Raw genomic sequence first — 19,952 nt, forward strand, 5'->3', positions numbered from 1 at the left:
TGTCTCTATCAGTTTTGCACATCTAGAGACTGACATTTTTTCCCATTCCTCCTTACAAAACAGCTCGAGCTCAGTGAGGTTGGATGGAGAGCATTTGTGAACAGCAGTTTTCAGTTCTTTCCACAGATTCTCGATTGGATTCAGGTCTGGACTTTGACTTGGCCATTCTAACACCTGGATATGTTTATTTTTGAACCATTCCATTGTAGATTTTGCTTTATGTTTTGGATCATTGTCTTGTTGGAAGACAAATCTCCGTCCCAGTCTCAGGTCTTTTGCAGACTCCATCAGGTTTTCTTCCAGAATGGTCCTGTATTTGGCTCCATCCATCTTCCCATCAATTTTAACCATCTTCCCTGTCCCTGCTGAAGAAAAGCAGGCCCAAACCATGATGCTGCCACCACCATGTTTGACAGTGGGGATGGTGTGTTCAGCTGTGTTGCTTTTACGCCAAACATAACGTTTTGCATTGTTGCCAAAAAGTTAAATTTTGGTTTCATCCAGAGCACCTTCTTCCACATGTTTGGTGTGTCTCCCAGGTGGCTTGTGGCAAACTTTAAATGACACTTTTTATGGATATCTTTAAGAAATGGCTTTCTTCTTGCTACTCTTCCATAAAGGCCAGATTTGTGCAATATACGACTGATTGTTGTCCTATGGACAGAGTCTCCCACCTCAGCTGTAGATCTCTGCAGTTCATCCAGAGTGATCATGGGCCTCTTGGCTGCATCTTTGATCAGTCTTCTCCTTGTATGAGCTGAAAGTTTAGAGGGACGGCCAGGTCTTGGTAGATTTGCAGTGGTCTGATACTCCTTCCATTTCAATATTATCGCTTGCACAGTGCTCCTTGGGATGTTTAAAGCTTGGGAAATCTTTTTGTATCCAAATCCAGCTTTAAACTTCTTCAGAACAGTATCTCGGACCTGCCTGGTGTGTTCCTTGTTCTTCATGATGCTCTCTGCGCTTTTAACGGACCTCTGAGACTATCACAGTACAGGTGCATTTATACAGAGACTTGATTACACACAGGTGGATTGTATTTATCATCATTAGTCATTTAGGTCAACATTGGATCATTCAGAGATCCTCACTGAACTTCTGGAGAGAGTTTGCTGCACTGAAAGTAAAGGGGCTGAATAATTTTGCATGCCCAATTTTTCAGTTTTTGATTTGTTAAAAAAGTTTGAAATATCCAATAAATGTCGTTCCACTTCATGATTGTGTCCCACTTGTTGTTGATTCTTCACAAAAAAATACAGTTTTATATCTTTATGTTTGAAGCCTGAAATGTGGCAAAAGATCGCAAAGTTCAAGGGGGCCGAATACTTTCGCAAGGCACTGTATATGTGTACACTAAGTACTGTATGTACACTACCGATCAAAAGGGTTTTCTAATGATCAATTAGCCTTTGTTAAAATAATAAACTTGAAATAGCTACCACAACGTGCCATTGGAACACAGGAGTGATGGTTGCCGATAATGGGCCTCTGTACGCCTATGTAGATATTCCATAAAAAATGTGCCGTTTCCAGCTACAATAGTCATTTACAACATTAACAATGTCTACACTGTATTTCTGACCAATTTGATGTTATTTTAATGGACAAAAAAATGTGCTTTTCTTTCAAAGACAAGGACATGTCTAAGTGACCCCAAACCTTTGAACGGTAGTCTATGTGTGTGTGTAAGTGTGTGTATGTGTGTGTTTGTGCCTGTATGTGTATGCCTGCCTGCATCTATCTGTGTGTACTAGCATCATCATGTTCCAGGGATTGCGGACAGTCATGTTGTAACTAGTATATGACTCTATATAAGGTCTCATTCCTCCCAGTCTGAGAATGTAACCCAGGGGACAGAATTCAGACAGCTCAAATGGATGCCTACACTCGTCGCTACATTCATCTCAATATTATATGAACAAACTGCTCAATGACATAGAGAGTGCTGCTGTATGGAAGCAGCACTAGAATACTTCATGAGATTATATTTGCCAGTCAAAAGTGCTAGAGCATTTCTCTGACTGACGGTATTGGATGTCTAGATGATCATTTCAAGAATGGACTGCTGTGTTTTGGATATTTTATCACTTTCCGGGGCAATATTGGCTTGTTTGCCATTGTCAAACCACACAATGCTAACTTTGATGGCACACACACACACACACACACACACACTTCTCTCCCAGAGGCTGTGTTGCCTGTTACCAAGGTGCCTAAATCAGACTCCCATCATCCTCTCTGGTTGTAAACACAGTGCTATTCATCATCTGACTTTACCATTACCTCCCCATACTCTCATTGTCTTAATGCCACCATAATGGCTTTGTGTTTGGGTGGAGAGATGGGGGGGGGGGGGGGGTCGATGTAGCCTTCAGTGATACAGCCTTTTCTTTCTAAAAAGCCACTCAGAAACAAGTTCAGTACTTTCAGTATTCTCTTCCTTGAAGCACTGAGAAATCTATTGTCTGCTGATGAGTACGGGTTGGATAACTGTTCCTCCGATTCAATCGAAGGCTGCTGTTCCAGGTTAAGAATGTTCTATTTCGTCTTGCACAAAAAAAAAAGAAAGAAGGGAAAACTCTGTTGCAGTTCACCAGGACCAATTCAAATGCACTCCTTTTCCTCACTCAATCGGGGGGGTTGACTGTAACATTGTACGTGAGCAGTCTAATGATGAGTGGCTATGACACACAGAACAGGAGATATAGCCGTAAGAATGAAGGACGGAGAGATGAGCCTGTGGATTAGCGCTTCTGTGAATGCTTCTCATAATGATTGACTGGAGTGGCACACAGAGACAGAGCTGAGTAACGAGAGAAAGGAGGGAAACAAGAGAAAGGAGAAAAAACGAGAGCGCATTAAGTGGGGAGATTGTAATAATAAACAAACCATTTTGTTCAAATATTTATACCCGTGCAAAGTACATCAGCTAATTCCCTTTTCTTCTCCCCAGTGTGTGTGTGTGTGTGTGTGTGTGGGTGTGTGTGTGTGTGTGTGTGTGCGTGCGTGCGTTCTTGCGTGTGTAATTTCAGATAAAAAAGGACGGATGATGAAAGTATATTATAATATCATTCGTTTTCATCTCCTAAGAAATGAATCTTGAAGCAGTAAAAGGGTTTACACCAGGAGAGGAATGAGAGAGACAGAGAGAGACAGAGAGGAATGAGAGAGACAGAGAGGGAGGGTGAGACAGCGAGAGACAGAGAGGAATGAGAGAGACAGAGAGAGACAGAGAGGAATGAGAGAGACAGAGAGAGACAGAGAGGAATGAGAGAGACAGAGAGGAATGAGAGAGACAGAGAGAGACAGAGAGGAATGAGAGAGACAGAGAGAGACAAAGAGAGAGACAGAGAGGAATGAGAGAGACAGAGAGAGACAAAGAGAGAGACAGAGAGGAATGAGAGAGACAGAGAGAGACAGAGAGGAATGAGAGAGACAGAGAGAGACAGAGAGGAATGAGAGAGACAGAGAGGAATGAGAGAGACAGAGAGAGACAGAGAGGAATGAGAGAGACAGAGAGAGACAGAGAGGAATGAGAGAGACAGAGAGGGATGAGAGAGACAGAGAGAGACAGAGAGGAATGAGAGAGACAGAGAGAGACAGAGATGAATGAGAGAGACAGAGAGAGACAAAGAGAGAGACAGAGAGGAATGAGAGAGACAGCGAGAGAGGGTGAGACAGAGAGAGACAGAGAGGAATGAGAGAGACAGAGAGAGAGGGTGAGACAGAGAGAGACAGAGAGGGAGGGTGAGACAGCGAGAGACAGAGAGGGAGGGCGAGACAGAGAGAGACAGAGAGGAATGAGAGAGACAGAGAGGGAGGGTGAGACAGCGAGAGACAGAGAGGGAGGGCGAGACAGAGAGAGACAGGGAGGGAGGGCGAGACAGAGAGAGACAGAGAGGGAGGGTGAGAGAGAGAGACAGAGAGAGAGGGTGAGACAGAGAGAGACAGAGAAGGAGGGTGAGACAGAGAGAGACAGAGAGAGAGGGTGAGACAGAGCGAGACAGAGAGGGAGGATGAGACAGAGAGAGACAGAGAGGGAGGGTGAGACAGCGAGAGACAGAGAGGGAGGGTGAGACAGAGAGAGACAGAGAGGGAGGGTGAGACAGCGAGAGACAGAGAGGGAGGGTGAGACAGAGCGAGAGGTGGAGAGGGAGGGTGAGACAGAGCGAGAGGTGGAGAGGGAGAATGAAAGAATAGAGATGTATACCCAAAGACAGATATGTTTTCTTGGTAAATGACCTGCATTGTAAATATTTCAGCGTTTCGCTGGAATGCTATTCAAGTCAAGCAAACAAAGGAAGAAGGGGTCCTACAGTAAATAGCTTTGGGGAAAATGATCTAAATCAGCACTACAAACACCAGCGAAACTACAGTGATTTAGTTAAACAAACACAGATCGGTGCATTAATTCACTGTTTAACACAACCAGTCCTGGTTGGAAGAGTGCTTGGCCTACATTCTCCGGGAGAACAGAGACACAGTACTGTCTCCTGGGATGCCAGCAGCACACAGAGGAGCCAAGACGTTACATTAAAAAAATGTATGTCAACAACAGCATCAGAAAATCAGAACGATAATAGGCTAATAGGAAGACTATCCTTCACAACAGTGCACTACAGACTTCTAATGCTGTCCTGGGTAGGACGAATACACTAGTGAGATGGGGTACATGATTCACTGGAGAAAAACAAAAAACAAACAGGTGTATAAAATCGAGCACACAGCCATGCAATCTCCATAGTCAAACACTGGCATTAGAATGGTCTTAGTGAAGAGCTCAGGTTGTAAAATATCTGCCCTGCTAGAGCTGCCCCGGTCAACTGTAAGTGCTGTTATTGTGAAGTGGAAAAGTCTAGGAGCAACAACGGCTCAGCCGAGAAGTGGTAGGCCACACAAGCTCACAGAACGGGACCAAGTGCTGAAGCACGTAGAGCAAAAAAAACCTTGTCTGTCCTCAGTTGCAACAATCACTACCGAGTTCCAAACTGCCTCTGGAAGCAACGTCAGCACAAGAGCTGTTCCTCGGGAGCTTCATGAAATGGGTTTCCATGGCTAAGCAGTCGCACATAAGCCTAAGATCACCATGTGCAATGCCAAGGGTCAGCTGGAGTGGTGTAAAGCTCCCCGCCATTGGACTCTGGAGCAGTGGAAAAGTGTTCTCCGGAGTGATGAATCACGCTTCACCATCTGGCAGTCCAACGGACAAATCTGGGTTTGGCGGATGCCAGAATAATTCTACCTGCCCGAATGCATAGTGCCAACTGTAAAGTTTGGCGGAGGAGGAATAATGGTCTGGGGCTGTTTTTCATGGTTCGGGCTAGGCCCCCTAGTTCCAGTGAAGGGAAATCTTAACACTACAGCATACAATGACATTCTAGACAATGCTGTGGTTCCAACTGCGTGGCAACAGTTCCTGTTTCAGCATGACAATGCCCCTGTGCACACATTTTTTATTTATTTGACCTTTATTTAACTAGGCAAGTAAGTTAAGAACAAATTCTTATTTACACTAACGGCCTACCGGGGGAACCGTGGGTTAACTGCCTTGTTCAGGGACAGAACGACACGTTTTTATCTTGTCATTTCGGTGATTCGATCCAGCAACCTTTCGGTTACTGGCCTAATGCTCTAACCACTAGGCTACCTGCCGCCCCACAAAGCGAGATCCATACAGAAATGGTTTGTCGAGATCGGTGTGGAAGAACTTGACTGGTCTGCACAGAGCCCTGACCTCAACACAATCAAACACCTTTAGGATGAATTGGAACGCAGACTGTGAGCCAGGCCTAATCGCCCAACATCAGTGCCCGACCTCACTAATGATCTTGTGGCTGAATGGAAGCAAGTCCCCGCAATGTTCCAACATCTAGTGGAAAGCCTTCCCACAAGAGAGGAGGCTGTTATAGCAGCAAAGGGGGGACCAACTCCATATAATACCCATGATTTTGGCATGAGTCGACAAGCAGGTGTCCACATACTTTTGGTAATGTACTGTAGTAGATATACTGTTTTATTAGCTTCCAACAGTCCAGTTCTATAGCTTTCTATTTACAGACGATTAAAACACTATACCTGGACCTGACCAAACTAATCCCAGTCCCTGAAAACATTACTGATCAATGGCAAGGGTCCAATCCTTCACCAGGCAATGTCGGACCTCTCCATTGGTGACTTGTGAAACTCTGTTGATGTAATTGGTTAGCAGTCAGTGGGAAATAGCTCCCTAACCTGCTGACTGGTGTGTCATTAACCGAGTGTTTGATTTAGCCTTACGTCAGTCTCCTTGGCCCTGATTGGTCTCCAGGGGCGACCATTGATTGGTTGGTCAGTTTCACATCGACAGATTGTGTTCGATGCTGGAATCCTATTGGACAAATTGATCCCTTACTCTTGAGTTATTGCCTGGAGTAACCGGGACTAAATAATTGGGGATTTGCTTTGGTGTGTGTGTGTAATATTATACTGTAAGTAGACCAGTTTCTTGTCATTGCTTAGAGCTCAAGTCCACATTAGCATAGATAGATTGAAGCTAACCTCTGATCCTCTAAGCCAAACTCTCAGGCTCTCAACGAGTCCAGGCTAAATTTGACACACACACACACACCCTCAGTAGGTTGAATCCAGATCACAGGCTAATTAGCCAATTATTGCAGAGGCTCAAGTACCACCTTACTACCCACCCACACGCTCTTCAACTCACTCCATTTTGCTCTCTCTCTCTCTCTCTCTCTCTCTCTCTCTCTCTCTCTCTCTCTCTCTCTCTCTCTCTCTCTCTCTCTCTCTCTCTCTCTCTCTCTCTCTCTCTCTCTCTCTCTCTCTCTCTCTCTCTCTCTCTCTCTCTCTCTCTCTCTCTCTCTCTCCCTCTCCCTCTCCCTCTCCCTCCCCCTCTCCCTCTCCCTCCTCTCTCAATCTGTTTCAATAGCCATTCAAAAGGTGCTCTTTTACCAGGGCCAGAAATCTCAAGTGTTGCCAAAGCAGAATAAAAGCCCCAATAGAAGCCCCCTCTCCTCTCCTCTCCTCTCCTCTCCTCTCCTCTCCTCTCCTCTCCTCTCCTCTCCTCTCCTCACTTCTCCTTTCCTATCCTCTCCTCTCCCAGTGGGCACAGACGTTATTTGAATGTCTGTTTTTGTGAAATCAACAAAAGAATACACCATGTCATAGTGACATTTTTCAAATCCAATCAGTTTTCCACATTGATTCAACGTCATCAGAGTGATTTTCGCCCAGTGGGCTCTCCTCTTTCAGTCAGAGACAGATGACTGATCCTCTGCCCAGTCTGTCTCTGTAGACAGGACACTAATAGATCTGAAACTCTGGAGCTCCACGGCCGAACTCTCTCAGGCAAGTGTGTGCGTGTGTGTGTGTGTGTGTGTGTGTGTGTGTGTGTGTGTGTGTGTGTGTGTGTGTGTGTGTGTGTGTGAGAGAGAGAGAGAGAGAGAGAGAGAGAGAGAGAAGGAGAGAGAGAGAGAGAGAAGAAGAGACAGAATAAGATGCTTTTGGGAAAACGAAGGGAATGACCATCATTCATCTAAACTCTGTCCTTTGGACATTGAGAATAGCTCTGTCAAGTGAACTAATGGACGTCAATCATCCTCTTGAGTCTTTGAAAGATTGTGTGTGTGTGTGTGTGTGTGTGTGTGCGTGTGTGTGTGTGTGTTGTAGGCATTAATACAGCTACTAGAATCTTGACTAGATCCAAAATAATTGATCATATTGCTCCAGTGCTAGCCTCTACATTGGCTTCCTGTTAAGGCTGGGGCTGATTACTGCGAACCTACAAAGCATTACGTGGACTTGCTCCTACCCTTCTCTCCGATTTGGTCCTGTAGTACATACCCACACGGACGCTACGGTCACAAGACCCAGGCCTCCTAATGTCTAAGAAAACAGAGAGCTCCATTTTGGCCTTGAAGCTTTTCTGAAGACTCATCTCTTCAGTAGGTCCTATGATTGAGTGTAGTCTGGCCCAGGGGTGCGAAGGTGAACGGCAAGGCACTGGAGCGACGAACCACTCTTGCTGTCTCTGCCTGGCCGGCTCCCCTCTCTCCACTGGGATTCTCTGCTTCTGACCCTATTACAGGGGCTGAGTCACTGGCTTACTAGTGCTCTTCCACGCCGTCCCTAGGGGGGGGAGTGTCACGTCGTGCCAGTCACGTCGGCTTTTTCTGTTTGTCTGTTGCCAACTGGTCTTGTCCCGTCAAGTCCTGCCTTGTACTGTAATAAACTCTGAGACTCGTACTACTGATAGTATAAGCACTATGTGACACCTTGCTGACGTAAAAAGGGCTTTATAAGCACATTTTATTTGATGATCTGATTGATGCTGAATGGTTAAGTTAAGGGATAGGGCTACATGTGACCCTCAGAGCCAGAGCTCACGGCTTCCGCCCATCCGCCGACCCAGTCCACAACACCCAATCCTACTTGACGGTAATAGCGCTCACCGTTGCCCCTAGTGGACGGTTTTTAAAGTCGTCTCCTGACGCCGAGCTTACCTGGACGGACGTCAAAGTTCAGTGGTTCTGGAGCGAGTGTGTGTGTGGGTGCGTGTGTGTGCGGGCGGGCACGTTGGAAGGTGGGCTGGGAGTACAACAGCCAACCTAGCAGTAGAAGAGCCACTAACCATCTACTGTAATTACATGTATCGCTAATGACTTATCCATTGTTGACATACAAATCCCATGGTCTGATACATAAGGTGCAGCTGTGTGAGGTCGGTCCATAATAGGACACACACACACACACACACACACACACACAGCATTGCCAACATCACACCGAGAAACCAGGAAAAGGTTTCATTTGAATTAAAAACAGTGAACATGAAAAACATTCACAAATCTGCTACAGAGATAGATAGGGAAGGAAGGTAATTCTATACAAACCTCAGGAAGAGACTCCCATGCTATGACAATATTCAGGGTAAACAACCACTCACACACGCACACCGGCAGACATGCTGACACATGAAACACACAGCTGACACATGATTTCACACAAACACCTGCCCACACACCCACACACTATGTAGGATGTGCACCACACCACACAATTACCACCACGTAATCAAGAAACAATGAGTCCAGGTCTGACACATCTAATGTAACACTCCACTCGGTTCAAAGGTGACGTCAATTCATTCCATTCCATTGATTATTCCAACAATGAAAAGTGAAGATCTCTCACAAAACTCAATATGGATTACATGCCTAAAGGTGTGGAAAAACACCCACTCCAGCTGTGTTTGTGAGCACACGCAGAAACATTCACACGCAAACTCAGTCCTACTGAAACACACGCACACACCATACAATTCTGAAGAGGCCCTATCTCCTCTCCCGTCTCTCTCACACACACACACACACACACACACACACACACACACACACACACACACACACACACACACACACACACACACACCTGTGATAAAAGAACATTGGGCTCCAGACAGCTATCTCAAGGCCAGCAGGTCACAGTCTACGTGGTGATGAATGTGCCATATCATAGTTTCAGCATCACCGCGGGTTACTGCTAGACACTGACACATAACGGAAAACTCACTGGTGTGTGTGTGTGTGTGTGTGTGTGTGTGTGTGTGTGTGTGTGTGTGTGTGTGTTTCACCGCCTGGCCTACATCATTGGAATGGGGCACATGTTGACCCCCCCAAGGGGTTCCCATTATCCCAAATGGAATGAGCTTGGCTAAGGAGAGTAGTGTTGTGCCCTAGAGTCTAAAACAGGCCATCTCTGTAGAACAGGAGAGTCCTATAGCAGGGACAGAGAGAGGCTGCAGTAACATCAACCCTGACCCAAGCTTGAACCCCCTAGGATAGAGTGCAATGCTCTCTCGTCATCCACTTCTCTCTTTCGTGGCATGTACTTTGAGCTCCCTGGGACACATTCAGCAATACCAAAGTGACCATCAGTCAGTCTTCAGGAGAGACGTTAGGGCGTGCCCTCAGATCTAAGCTCCAGACAAACACAACACGCATCGTCTATAGTCTGAAGCAGACCAGTCAGAGGAGTAAATAACAGATGGAATAAAACCCTGTCTGAGCTCAAATAACAAACAGCACCAGTCCCACTGGGAGGACCAAAAAACATTTATCTTAACTCTTACAGTTGAAGTTGGAAGTTTACATACACTTAGGTTGGAGTCATTAAAACTAGTTTTTCAACCACTCCACAGTTAACAAACTATAGTTTTGGCAAGTCGGTTAGGACATCTACTTTCTGCATGACACAAGTAATTTTTCCAACAATTGTTTACAGACAAGATTATTTCACTTATAATTCACTGTGTCACAATTCCAGTGGGTCAGAAGTTTACATACACTAAGATAACGGTGCCTTTAAACAGCTTGGACAATACCATAAAATTATGTCATGGCTTTAGAAGCTTCTGATAGGCTAATTGACATAATTTGAGTCAATTGGAGGTGTACCTGTGGATGTATTTCAAGGCCTACCTTCAAACTCACTGCCTCATTGCTTGACATCATGGGAATATCAAAAGAAACCAGCCAAGACCTCAGAAAAAAATTGTAGACCTCCACAAGTCTGGTTTATCCTTGGGAGCAATTTCCAAAACGCCTGAAGGTACCACGTTGATCTGTACAAACAATAGTACGCAAGTATTAACACCATGGGACCACGCAGCCGTCACACCGCTCAGGAAGGAGATGAACGTACTTTGGTGTGAAAAGTGCAAATCAATCCCAGAACAACAGCAAAGGATCTTGTGAAGATGCTGGAGGAAACAGGTACAAAAGTATCTTTATCCACAGTAAAACGAGTCCTATATCGACATAACCTGAAAAGCTGCTCAGCAAGGAAGAAGACACTGCTCCAAAACCACCATAAAAAGGCCAGACTACGGTTTGTAACTGCACATGGGGACAAAGATCGTACTTTTTGGAGAAATGTCCTCTGGTGTGATGAAACAAAAAAGGAACTGTTTGGCCATAATGACCATCGTTATGTTTGGAGGAAAAAGGGGGAGGTTTGCAAGCCGAAGAACACCATCCAACCAAGAAGCACAGGGGTGGCAGCATCATGTTGTGGGGGTGCTTTGCTGCAGGAGGGACTGGTGCACTTCACAAAATAGATGGCATCATGAGGGAGTAAATTATGTGGATATATTGAAGCAACATCTCAAAACATCAATCAGGAAGTTAAAGCTTGGTTGCAAATGGGTCTTCCAAATGAACATTGACCCCAAGCATACTTCCAAAGTTGTGGCAAAATGGCTTAAGGACAAAGTCAAGGTATTGGATTGGCCATCACAAAGCCCTGATGTCAATCCCATAGAACATTTGTGAGCAGAACTGAAAAAGCGTGCGCAAGCAAGGAGGCCTACAAACCTGACTCAGTTACACCAGCTCTGTCAGGAGGAATGGGCCAAAATTCACCCAACCTATTGTGGGAAGCTTATGGAAGGCTACCCGAAACGTTTGAGCCAAGTTAAAAAAACTAAAGGCAATGCTACCAAATACTAATTGAGTGTATGTAAACTTCTGAGCCACTGGGAATGTGATGAAAGAAATAAAAACTGAAATAAATCATTCTCTCTACTATAATTATGACATTTCACATTCTTAAAATAAAGCAGTGATCCTAACTGACCTAAGACAGGGAATTTTGCTAGGATGATTAAATGTCAGGAATTTTGAAAAACTGAGTTTAAATGTACTTGGCTAAGGTGTATGTAAACTTCCGACTTCATCCGTAAATATCATCTCTTGCTCTCTCCCTCTCTCTCTCCTTCCCGCTTTCTTTTTCCTGTCATCCCAGAGGGGAGTGATCCTATCAGTCTTATCATGTCTGCTGATCCTCCACTAGACTGTTGTGACAGTGGATCAGTGAGGCCAAGGCTTAGGATCAGGATCAGAATCAGGCTTAACTAATGACTACAAATCTACCACTACTGCTAACACACTTATACACCCAGACATGAATGGTCTGTAAGAGATGGCTAATGGCCCATTTCAACTGCCACCTCTCTCCATAATACGTAGAATCACTAGATCTTCCTCATTCTCTCTCCCATCTCTCTCTTAGTGGCTCTCCAGCATTTCATAAAGAAAGAGTAGCTTCCCTCAACTCTGGCTCCATAGCAAATGATTTATCTGAATCCATTAACGTTTCGTCAGGCAAGCTGCCTTCGTCAGGCTGGCTCTCAACCCCCCCCCCCCCCCCCCAACCCCTCCTCCCCCACCCCCCACCCCTGTTCCTCCCTCGCCGTCTCTGTATTGATCTGTTGGGCCTCCCGCAGGAACGCTGATCAATTGAGTAAAATAAAGATTCCACTGTGTGATTGGAGCTTTTTTTTATCCCCTTAATCTACCAGAAGAGATAGAGGGTGGTAGCCCACTGGAACCAAAGGTTTTTGTTTGTGTGTGTGTGTGTGTGTGTGTGTGTGTGTGTGTGTGTGTGTGTGTGTGTGTGTGTGTGTGTGTCATTAATGAAGTGTGTTTAGAGCGACCATCCTTCCCTATATCAACCCCCACACCGATCCATCATCGGGTTATTCTCAGAGGACGCACTGGTAATGAGGAGCACACACACATACGGACACACACACACACACAAACTTGTATGCCCCCCCCCCCCCCCACACACACACACGCACACACACACACACATACGTCACACACACACGTCATTGTCTCCGGCCTTACCTTGGTTGATTTGCTTGGCAGGACCATAGCTTTTGAAGTAGTCATCCTGGGGGAAAAACACACAAGGTAAAGGGTTATGTATTCATCAAACACACACACACACACACACAACTTGACAAAAAACAGAAAAGAAGACATCTAAGGTCACACAGTCTGGAACAAATCTATTAATCCAGCTTGTTCAACAGAGTTTGATATTCCAAACACTAGTCATCCGAACTGCAGAAAACAGCTCTATTTTCCCCAGTCAATCCGTGGTCCCGACGCCCGACCCACCATCAAAGTCAGACAGTCAGTAGAGAAACAGGCTCAAAGAGCGATACTGACGGGAGCCCGATCCGCTCTCCTGATTATCTCTCTGTCACAGGCGACAGATCAGTCGGATTGAAAATATTACTGGGATATGAGTCTCAGATTAAACCCTTCACTACCGGATCGCCTCTTCAAAACCAACAGCCCGATTCAACCCACGGCAACGCTAATTATATCTGCACAAGCACAAATGTTAGAAGTTTAATACTCATTAGATGAGGGCTTATTGTTCAGAACATCCACTTTTTATTTGTTCATCTCGGATTTATATTTTGAGGCGAGGACACAGTGATATGTAATTACCTTAAAATGGCTGCATAATGAAAGAGCAACATGTTGGTGAAATTAGCTATTAGTCTGAATTGAATTAGTACGTATCGGTGAAGTGTTTTCCACTGTGTAATTGGGAGTTAGACAAACAGATGCGGCATGGAGAGAGGGAGACAGAGAGGGAGACAGAGAGGGAGAGAGAGGGAGACAGAGAGCGAGAGAGAGAGACAGAGAGAGACAGAGAGAGAGACAGAGAGAGACAGAGAGGGAGAGAGAGAGAGACAGAGAGGGAGAGAGAGAGAGACAGAGAGGGAGAGAGACAGAGAGAGACAGAGAGAGAGAGAGAGGAAGACAGAGAGGGAGACAGAAAGGGAGAGAGAGAGAGAGAGACAGAGAGGGAGACAGAGGGAGACAGAGACAGAGAGAGACAGAGAGAGAGACAGAGAGAGACAGAGAGGGAGAGAGAGGGAGACAGAGAGGGAGACAGAGAGGGAGAGAGAGGAAGACAGAGAGGGAGAGAGAGAGAGACAGAGAGAGACAGAGAGAGAGACAGAGAGAGATAGAGAGAGAGAGAGACAGAGACAGAGAGAGACAGAGATGGAGAGAGAGAGGGAGACAGAGAGGGAGACAGAGGAAGACAGAGAGGGAGAGAGAGAGACAGAGAGAGACAGAGAGGGAGAGAGAGAGAGACAGAGAGGGAGACAGAGGGAGACAGAGAGGGAGAGAGAGAGAGAGAGAGAGGGAGACAGAGATGGAGAGAGAGGGAGACAGAGAGGGAGACAGAGAGGGAGAGATAGAGAGAGAGAGAGACAGAGAGGGAGAGAGAGAGAGAGAGAGAGGGTGACAGAGGGAGAGAGAGAGGGAGAGAGAGAGAGACAGAGAGAGACAGAGAGGGAGAGAGAGAGGGAGACAGAGTGGGAGACAGAGGAAGACAGAGAGGGAGAGAGAGAGACAGAGAGAGACAGAGAGGGAGAGAGAGGGAGAGAGAGAGGGAGACAGAGATGGAGAGAGAGAGGGAGACAGAGAGGGAGAGAGCGAGGGAGACAGAGAGGGAGAGAGAGAGGGAGACAGAGAGGGAGAGAGAGGAAGACAGAGAGGGAGAGAGAGAGACAGAGAGAGACAGAGAGGGAGAGAGAGGGAGACAGAGAGGGAGACAGAGAGGGAGACAGAGAGGGAGAGAGAGGGAGACAGAGAGGGAGAGAGAGGGAGACAGAGATGGAGAGAGAGAGGGAGACAGAGAGGGAGAGAGAGAGGGAGACAGAGAGGGAGAGAGAGAGGGAGACAGAGAGGGAGACAGAGAGGGCGAGAGAGGGTGACAGAGAGGGAGCAAGGGAGACAGAGAGGGAGAGAGAGGGAGAGAGAGAGGGAGAAAGAGAGGGAGAGAGAGGGAGACAGAGAGGGAGAGAGAGAGGGAGACAGAGAGGGAGAGAGAGAGGGAGAGGGAGAGAGAGAGGGAGACAGAGAGGGAGAGAGAGAGACAGAGAGAGACAGAGAGAGAGACAGAGAGAGACAGAGAGGGAGAGAGAGAGAGAGACAGAGAGGGAGACAGAGGGAGACAGAGAGGGAGAGAGACAGAGAGAGACAGAGAGAGAGACAGAGAGAGACAGAGAGGGAGAGAGAGGAAGACAGAGAGGGAGACAGAAAGGGAGAGAGAGAGAGACAGAGAGGGAGACAGAGGGAGACAGAGAGGGAGAGCGAGAGGGAGACAGAGAGACAGAGAGAGAGACAGAGAGAGACAGAGAGGGAGAGAGAGGGAGACAGAGAGGGAGAGCGAGAGGGAGACAGAGAGACAGAGAGAGAGACAGAGAGAGACAGAGAGGGAGAGAGATGGAGACAGAGAGGGAGACAGAGAAGGAGAGAGAGGAAGACAGAGAGGGAGAGAGAGAGAGACAGAGAGAGACAGAGAGAGAGACAGAGAGAGACAGAGTGGGAGAGAGAGAGAGACAGAGAGGGAGACAGAGGGAGACAGAGAGGGAGACAGAGGGAGACAGAGAGGGAGAGAGAGAGAGACAGAGACAGAGAGAGACAGAGAGGGAGAGAGAGAGGGAGACAGAGAGGGAGACAGAGAGGGAGACAGAGAGGGAGAGAGAGGGGGAGAGAGAGGGAGACAGAGATGGAGAGAGAGAGGGAGACAGAGAGGGAGACAGAGAGGGAGAGAGAGGGAGACAGAGGTGGAGAGAGAGAGGGAGACAGAGAGGGAGAGAGAGGAAGACAGAGAGGGAGAGAGAGAGACAGAGAGAGACAGAGAGAGACAGAGAGGGAGAGATAGGGAGACAGAGAGGGAGACAGAGAGGGAGACAGAGGGAGACAGAGAGGGAGAGAGAGGGAGACAGAGAGGGAGAGAGAGGGAGACAGAGATAGAGAGAGAGAGGGAGACAGAGAGGGAGACAGAGAGGGAGACAGAGAGGGAGAGAGAGAGGGAGACAGAGAGGGAGAGAGAGGGAGAGAGGAAGACAGAGGGAGACAGAGAGGGAGAAAGGGAGACAGAGAGGGAGAGAGAGGGAGAGAGAGGGAGACAGAGAGGGAGAGAGAGAGAGACAGAGAGGGAGAGAGAGGGAGAGAGAGGGAGACAGAGAGGGAGAGAGGGAGACAGAGAGGGAGAGCGAGGGAGACAGAGAGGGAGAGAGAGAGACAGAGGGAGAGAGGGAGACAGAGAGGGAGAGTGAGGGAGACAGAGAGGGAGAGCGAGGGAGACAGAGAGGGAGAGAGGGAGACAGAGAGGGAGACAGAGAGGGAGACAGAGAGGGAGACAGAGAGGGAGACAGAGAGAGACAGAGAGGGAGAGAGAGGGAGAGAGAGGGATACAGAGAGGGAGAACGGGAGACAGATAGGGAGAGAGAGGGAGACAGAGAGGGCGAGAGGGAGACAGAGAGGGAGAGAGAGAGAAACAGAGAGGGGGAGACAGAGAGGGAGAGAGAGAGAAACAGAGAGGGGGAGAAACAGAAACAGGGAGAGGGGGAGACAGAGAGGGAGAGAGAGAGAAACAGAGAGGGAGAGAGAGAAACAGAGAGGAGAGAAACAGAAACAGGGAGAGAGAGAGAAACAGAGAGAGGGAGACAGAGAGGGAGAGAGAGAGAAACAGAGAGGGAGAGAGAGAGAAACAGAGAGGAGGAGAAACAGAGAGAGGGAGAGAGAGAGAAACAGAGAGGGAGAGAGAGGGAGACAGAGAGGGAGAGAGAGAGAAACAGAGAGAGGGAGACAGAGAGGGAGACAGAGAGGGAGAGAGAGAGAAACAGAGAGGGAGAGAAACAGAAACAGTGAGAGGGGGAGACAGAGAGGGAGAGAGAGGAGACAGAGGGAGAGAGGGAAACAGAGAGGGAGACAGAGAGGGAGAGAGAGGGAGAGAGAAAGAGACAGAGAGGGAGAAAGGGAGACAGAGAGGGAGAGAGAGGGAGACAGAGGGAGAGAGGGAGACAGAGAGGGAGAGAGGGAGACAGAGAGGGAGAGAGAGAGAAACAGAGAGAGGGAGACAGAGAGGGAGAGAGAGAGAAACAGAGAGGGGGAGACAGAGAGGGAGAGAGAGCGAAACAGAGAGGGGGAGAAACAGAAACAGGGAGAGGGGGAGACAGAGAGGGAGAGAGAGAGAGAAACAGAGAGGGAGAGAAACAGAAACAGGGAGAGAGAGAGAAACAGAGAGAGGGAGACAGAGAGGGAGAGCGAGGGAGACAGAGAGGGAGAGAGGGAGACAGAGAGGGAGACAGAGAGGGAGACAGAGAGGGAGACAGAGAGGGAGACAGAGAGAGACAGAGAGGGAGAGAGAGGGAGAGAGAGGGATACAGAGAGGGAGAACGGGAGACAGATAGGGAGAGAGAGGGAGACAGAGAGGGCGAGAGGGAGACAGAGAGGGAGAGAGAGAGAAACAGAGAGGGGGAGACAGAGAGGGAGAGAGAGAGAAACAGAGAGGGGGAGAAACAGAAACAGGGAGAGGGGGAGACAGAGAGGGAGAGAGAGAGAAACAGAGAGGGAGAGAGAGAAACAGAGAGGAGAGAAACAGAAACAGGGAGAGAGAGAGAAACAGAGAGAGGGAGACAGAGAGGGAGAGAGAGAGAAACAGAGAGGGAGAGAGAGAGAAACAGAGAGGAGGAGAAACAGAGAGAGGGAGAGAGAGAGAAACAGAGAGGGAGAGAGAGGGAGACAGAGAGGGAGAGAGAGAGAAACAGAGAGAGGGAGACAGAGAGGGAGACAGAGAGGGAGAGAGAGAGAAACAGAGAGGGAGAGAAACAGAAACAGTGAGAGGGGGAGACAGAGAGGGAGAGAGAGAGAGACAGAGAGGGAGACAGAGAGGGAGAGAGAGGGAGAAAGAGGGAGAGAGAGAGAGGGAGACAGCGAGGGAGAGAGGGAGACAGAGGGTGATAGGGAGACAGAGAGGGAGAGAGGGAGACAGAGAGGGAGAGCGAGGGAGACAGAGAGGGAGAGAGGGAGACAGAGAGGGAGAGAGGGAGACAGAGAGGGAGAGTGAGGGAGACAGAGAGGGAGAGCGAGGGAGACAGAGGGAGAGAGGGAGACAGAGGGAGAGAGGGAGACAGAGAGGGAGACAGAGAGGGAGAGAGAGGGAGAGAGAAAGAGACAGAGAGGGAGAAAGGGAGACAGAGAGGGAGAGAGAGGGAGACAGAGAGGGAGAGAGGGAGACAGAGAGGGAGAGAGAGAGAGACAGAGAGGGAGACAGAGAGGGAGAGAGAGGGAGAAAGAGGGAGAGAGAGAGAGGGAGACAGCGAGGGAGAGAGGGAGACAGAGGGTGATAGGGAGACAGAGAGGGAGAGAGGGAGACAGAGAGGGAGAGCGAGGGAGACAGAGAGGGAGAGAGGGAGACAGAGAGGGAGAGAGGGAGACAGAGAGGGAGAGTGAGGGAGACAGAGAGGGAGAGCGAGGGAGACAGAGGGAGAGAGGGAGACAGAGGGAGAGAGGGAAACAGAGAGGGAGACAGAGAGGGAGAGAGAGGGAGAGAGAAAGAGACAGAGAGGGAGAAAGGGAGACAGAGAGGGAGAGAGAGGGAGACAGAGAGGGAGAGAGGGAGACAGAGAGGGAGAGAGGGAGACAGAGAGGGAGAGAGAGAGAAACAGAGAGAGGGAGACAGAGAGGGAGAGAGAGAGAAACAGAGAGGGGGAGACAGAGAGGGAGAGAGAGCGAAACAGAGAGGGGGAGAAACAGAAACAGGGAGAGGGGGAGACAGAGAGGGAGAGAGAGAGAGAAACAGAGAGGGAGAGAAACAGAAACAGGGAGAGAGAGAGAAACAGAGAGAGGGAGACAGAGAGGGAGAGAGAGAGAAACAGAGAGGGAGAGAGAGAGAAACAGAGAGGAGGAGAAACAAAGAGAGGGAGAGAGAGAGAAACAGAGAGGGAGAGAGAGGGAGACAGAGAGGGAGAACGAGAGAAACAGAGAGAGGGAGACAGAGAGGGAGAGAGAGGGAGACAGAGAGGGAGAGAGAGAGAAACAGAGAGGGAGAGAAACAGAAACAGTGAGAGGGGGAGACAGAGAGGGAGAGAGAGAGAAAAACAGAGAGGGAGAGAGAGAAACAGAGAGGGGGAGAAACAGAAACAGGGAGAGAGAGAAAGAGAGAGGGAGACAGAGAGGGAGAGAGAGAGAGAGAAACAGAGAGGGAGAGAGAGAGAAACAGAGAGGGGGAGAAACAGAGAGAGGGAGACAGAGAGAAACAGAGAGGGAGAGAGAGAGAAACAGAGAGAGGGAGACAGAGGGAGAGAGAGAGAAACAGAGAGGGGGAGAAACAGAGAGGGAGACAGAGAGGGAGAGAGAGAGAAACAGAGAGGGAGAGAGAGAGAAACAGAGAGGAGGAGAAACAAAGAGAGGGAGAGAGAGAGAAACAGAGAGGGAGAGAGAGGGAGACAGAGAGGGAGAACGAGAGAAACAGAGAGAGGGAGACAGAGAGGGAGAGAGAGGGAGACAGAGAGGGAGAGAGAGAGAAACAGAGAGGGAGAGAAACAGAAACAGTGAGAGGGGGAGACAGAGAGGGAGAGAGAGAGAAAAACAGAGAGGGAGAGAGAGAAACAGAGAGGGGGAGAAACAGAAACAGGGAGAGAGAGAAACAGAGAGAGGGAGACAGAGAGGGAGAGAGAGAGAGAGAAACAGAGAGGGAGAGAGAGAGAAACAGAGAGGGGGAGAAACAGAGAGAGGGAGAGAGAGAGAAACAGAGAGGGAGAGAGAGAGAAACAGAGAGAGGGAGACAGAGGGAGAGAGAGAGAAACAGAGAGGGGGAGAAACAGAGAGAGGGAGACAGAGAGGGAGAGAGAGATAAAAAGAGAGAGGGAGAGAGAGAAACAGAGAGGGGGAGAAACAGAAACAGGGAGAGAGAGAAAGAGTGTTCCGGAGTTCCAAATTGAGCAGCTGCTGAAAAATGAGCTCCTGTATATATTGAGATTCAAATGGTTTTTTAGAGTGAAGTACATCGAAAAAATCAAAAGAAAACTGCAAGACTCAATAGAAGACAATACAAGCAACAAACCAAAAAGACAGGATTTCGAAAAAGTAACTATATTTCATAAAATTATACAGTTATCTTAGCTAGCTGAATTGTTAGCTGAATTGTTTACATGTTGCTAAGCAGTTGCTAGGGACTCTCCTGGAAGAAGCTAGCTAGCTTACAAAGAATAACAAAAAAAATATCTAGTTAACAGAAGAAAGGAAGACAAAATAAGGACAAAATAAGGACAGAAGAAAAAAGAAAAGAAA

General features: G+C 48.0%; 1 protein-coding gene across 1 annotated transcript in view; it reads right to left on the bottom strand.

Moving 5' to 3' along the window:
- Nucleotides 1-19,952, bottom strand: part of LOC110487720 (testican-1) — a 288,270-nt gene that overhangs the window by 108,631 nt on the left and 159,687 nt on the right. Inside the window, exon 3 of the mRNA XM_036942848.2 lies at nt 12,687-12,732. Coding sequence (XP_036798743.1) covers nt 12,687-12,732 — 46 coding nt within the window. The remainder of the gene's footprint in view (nt 1-12,686; nt 12,733-19,952) is intronic.

The sequence above is a fragment of the Oncorhynchus mykiss genome, chromosome 14, assembly GCF_057628025.1.
Source record: "Oncorhynchus mykiss isolate SJ-2025 chromosome 14, ASM5762802v1, whole genome shotgun sequence".
Taxonomy (NCBI): domain Eukaryota; kingdom Metazoa; phylum Chordata; class Actinopteri; order Salmoniformes; family Salmonidae; genus Oncorhynchus; species Oncorhynchus mykiss.